The sequence below is a fragment of the Notolepis coatsorum genome (genome assembly GCF_963971535.1).
Source record: "Notolepis coatsorum genome assembly, chromosome: 13".
NCBI lineage: Eukaryota > Metazoa > Chordata > Actinopteri > Aulopiformes > Paralepididae > Notolepis > Notolepis coatsorum.
The window spans coordinates 24766177-24770354 of record NC_140177.1 but is presented as its reverse complement, the minus strand read 5'-3'; the positions used below and the strand labels follow the sequence as shown (position 1 = coordinate 24770354).

The 4178-nt window shown below is 45.4% G+C and overlaps 1 protein-coding gene across 1 annotated transcript; it reads left to right on the top strand.

Moving 5' to 3' along the window:
• Positions 1-1292: 1292 nt before the first annotated feature.
• admp (anti-dorsalizing morphogenic protein) lies at positions 1293-3717 on the top strand (the record flags this gene model as incomplete). Its single annotated transcript, XM_084327602.1, has 5 exons — positions 1293-1581; positions 1931-2070; positions 2191-2301; positions 2749-2938; positions 3293-3717. 5 exons carry the CDS (start codon positions 1293-1295, stop codon positions 3715-3717), a joined length of 1155 nt encoding a protein of 384 aa, XP_084183728.1.
• Positions 3718-4178: the final 461 nt, after the last annotated feature.

The following is a 4178-nucleotide window of genomic DNA, read 5'->3' as shown; positions in this document are numbered from 1 at the left end:
GGATGGGTGGATGAAAGTCTGATAGAATTACCATTTCAAGAGTGGAAACGACATTGATATAATATCGATTTCGCACATGTCCCCCTAAAAACACACACGTGTGTGTGTGTGTGTGTGTGCTTTCTTCTTTATTTTGATGTCAATGTGTGAAACAACAGTTTGTGTTCTTCTATGATAGTCTTTGAAGAGAATTTATTACTTGCTTGCAAGGTGTCATCCAGTAAAACGTTTGATGTTTCAACGTTTCAAAGTTGTTTCAAGCCTCACAGATGACGGCTGTGTTGAGGGCAGTCCAGTTGTCCAAATGGTATCGTTTGGCCGTGCGTAATCGCGCGTCAAGGATCAAAGGCACCAAATGGCACAGAACGCCAGTGTCCAATAACCGGCAATATAACTGTCCTGGCTTTGATGCCGCGGGACGAATAATAGCCTAAAAAAAGAAAAAGAAAGAAAGAAAGAAAGAAAGAAAGAAAGAAAGAAAGAAAGAAAGAAAGAAAGAAAGAAAGAAAGAAAGAAAAAGTTAAAATAGATTTGTGTTGCAAGAGTCTGTACGTTGAAATATAATATTATGTAACGCAAATACACATGAGAGGTAAATCGGTGTATACATTTGTATACAACACACAAAAAAATCCAAATAAACATCGACTGTGTTTATGCAGGTGTTACTGGATTTAAATAGTGCTACGTGTGGCCAACACCACCCTTCTATTTATTGTAGTAATTGCTATTCCCTTAAGACACTGTTTCCATTATTCAGAATTAATGGATTCATTTAGAAGCAGTTGACCTCCCGTTGTGAGTACACTTCCTTAACAGATCAGTTCACAGTTCATTCTTTTCACAGTTCATTCTTTTCCACTGCACCATTTTCTTTCGATATAAACCATCGATAAAACAATGACGGATTCCATAACGGTATCGCCATTCGACTATTAATATAGGGAGCGACTTCAAGAAGATAAATTGTATTTGAACCTTTTATTGCCAGACGTTGAAAGAGTGTCCCCTGAATGAAATCCACCGTCGGGTTCACACCTTGTTAACATCGCCATTAGCCTCCCTTTACATTCGCTGATTGTTGATTTACATTTGCGACCAAATAGCATCTTTATTGCTGTTTACCAAGGGGCTGGAGACACTTGTGAACAGTGGTGGGGGGCATTTGATATAAAAAGTGGAGCATCCAGAAGACTGCAGTCATTCCAACTCGAACGTTGTCGACAGACACCGAGACGCACCAGGAGCATACGAGCGCATTACGCACTGATTTGGAGATGTTACTTTTTGTGATGAGTATTGCCACACTACTAGTGTGCACCATCGATGGGAGGCCTGCTCGCAATCACTTGGAGAAGAACCACTTTACCACAGAGAACGAGTCTTCGGGGGTCCGCTCGGCGGCCATAAAGAAACTTTTGGAGGTGTTCGGAATGGAGGACCCCCCTCTGACTCGAAGCCATAAGCAGCAGCCGCCCCAGTACATGCTCGACCTGTACAACACGGTGGCTGATGTCAACGGCGTCACCAAAGACCCCTACCTCTTGGAGGGCAACACTGTTCGCAGTTTCTTCGACAAATGTAAGATCCGTTTGTGCAATAATCGCTCAGCTAAAGTGGTCTACTTTTACGCAATGCACATTGGACACATTATAGTCTACTTTTACGCAATGCACATTTGACACATTATAGTCTACTTTTACGCAATGCACATTGGACACATTATCAGTAGACTACTTTTACGAAATGCACATTGGACACATTATCAGTAGACTACTTTTACGAAATGCACATTGGACACATTATCAGTCGTCTACTTTTACGCAATGCACATTGGACACATTATCAGTAGTCTACTTTTACGCAATGCACATTGGACACATTATCTATAGTGTGTTGTCATCTAACGTGTCGACTTTCTTCTTTCCAGTGCGCAGTGAACAGGTCGAGTTCAGGTTCAATTTATCAACGGTGGCCAGAAGTGAGAAAGTTCTCACGGCAGAACTCCACCTCTTCAAGTTGCGACCTCAACAAGCCTCTATTTCATTCAACAGGCATCATTTCTGCCAGGTAAATTCATTATACTATTTATTTAACACAATGTGTGCAATGATCAAATTGTAACGGCCCACTACTCTGCTCTCAGAGATGAACACGTGCTAATGATGTTTATTCAACTATTCCCTCCAGGTCAGTGTCTATCAGCTGCTTGATAGCGCCACACAAGGCAAAAAGTTGCTGTCTTCTCGACTGATTCCCATCCATGGCACCGGCTGGGAGGTGTTCACCATTTCAAAAGCTGTAAGTATCCAGTGTTGCACTGTCAGTCTACTTACTGAATATGATAAGTGAATGAATTCTGACTAAGATAATATATTATTTTATTGATCCCCCTGGGAAAATTGGGTGTCATAGCAGCATGAGGGAGGGGGGGGGGGGGTACAGGTATGGGCAGGGTAATAGAAGAAAGACATAAATAATAGGCAATAAAATGTAATCTGAATCTGAAAGTATGAGAAAATGGGGGTCTGTATGCCCTATCAATCATAATATACGTTACAATAAATATAGCCAATAACTTTTTTATTCCAAATCTTGAGTATATACTATGAATAAAAGTAAACCGTGGCGTATACACAAGGTGCTGATGAGGGTCTGTAGTACCCATATCTGTTATAATAATAGAGTCTGTGCCAGTTTTAGTGGTTAAGAGTCGGCAATTGACTAACACACATTTTGTCCATAAAGGTGCGTTCCTGGACGTCTGACGAGGGCAGCAACCTAGGGCTCCAGGTGGTAGTGAAGACGTTGGGAGGGACCCAGTTCGACGTGAAAGCAGTGCGCTTCGCCTCAGGACGCAACCACCACCAGAGCAAGCAGCCCATGCTGGTCGTCTTCACCGACGACGGGCGCCGTGCAGCTACTCCTGAGAACACAGGTAGGAAGCGCTCACTGTGGTACTGTGTTATTATTATCACTAGGGATGCACTGATATGGATAGTTTGGTGGACACCGATAACACGATAAAAGAGTACCCAAATAAATCCCACGTCGTAAAAATAAAGCTCACAAAAACCTGCATAGCTTGACAGAGAAAATAATCACCGGCTGTTCACATCTTCTCAGTTCTGCTCATGATGTCAATCACAGATATGAGTCGATGCTTGATACGGTTGTGAATATATCGTGCATCCCTAGTTATTAAGAACTGTATTGCTGCTGTATCTGGCCCTATACTCAAGATGTGCGAGTGCTTCCGTTTCCTAAAACACATCTTCCTCTCCTCCACCAGACCCAGATGATTCCCAGCACCCTCCCAGCCTGCCTCAGCTCCCCATGCCGGGGTCGGCGACCCGCAGCACACGCTCCCTCGACTACACCGAGGACGACGGCGTGCCGATGGCCTGCCAGCGCTCGCCGCTCTACGTGGACTTCGAGGAGATCGGCTGGTCGGGCTGGATCGTGTCGCCGCGCGGCTACAACGCCTACCACTGCAAGGGCTCCTGCCCCTTCCCCCTGGGCCAGAACATGCGGCCCACCAACCACGCCACCGTGCAGTCCATCATCAACGCCCTGCGGCTCACCAAGGGCATCGACACGCCGTGCTGCGTGCCCGACAAGCTCTTCTCCATCAACCTGCTCTACTTCGACGACGATGAGAACGTGGTCCTGAAGCAGTACGACGACATGGTGGCGGGAAGCTGCGGCTGCCACTGAGGGCTCCGTCGCTCCAGTGTCCGAGTGTTAGACTTAGGGACAAACATTATGTAAATATCATCAGTCTGGGTTTGTACATTTGTTAGTGCATCGGCGCCATGAGACTGGGTATGAGTTATAACTATTTCAGTCGGAATTCCTTCCGCTAGCTGAGACACTATTGGGCGGCCGTCGCTGCGTCCTGGGCCTAGCGCCGCCCAGGAGGATTGTGATTGGTTTAAAGAAATTCAAACAAGAATCCCCCCCCCCCCCCCCTATGGCGGAATGATAACAGGTTCAGCCAGACCCCTCTCTCCGGCGCTGACACATGGTGCTAACACGGTGTGGAGAGAGGTCTGGCTGCGCCAGACTAATTTATTAGTAACAATTTGCTAGGAAAATACAATGCAACTGCCATCAGTATTTAAATTTTTGCCAGCTCCTCTTTTATACTCATTGGTAACAAACAAGTGATGTTTTTA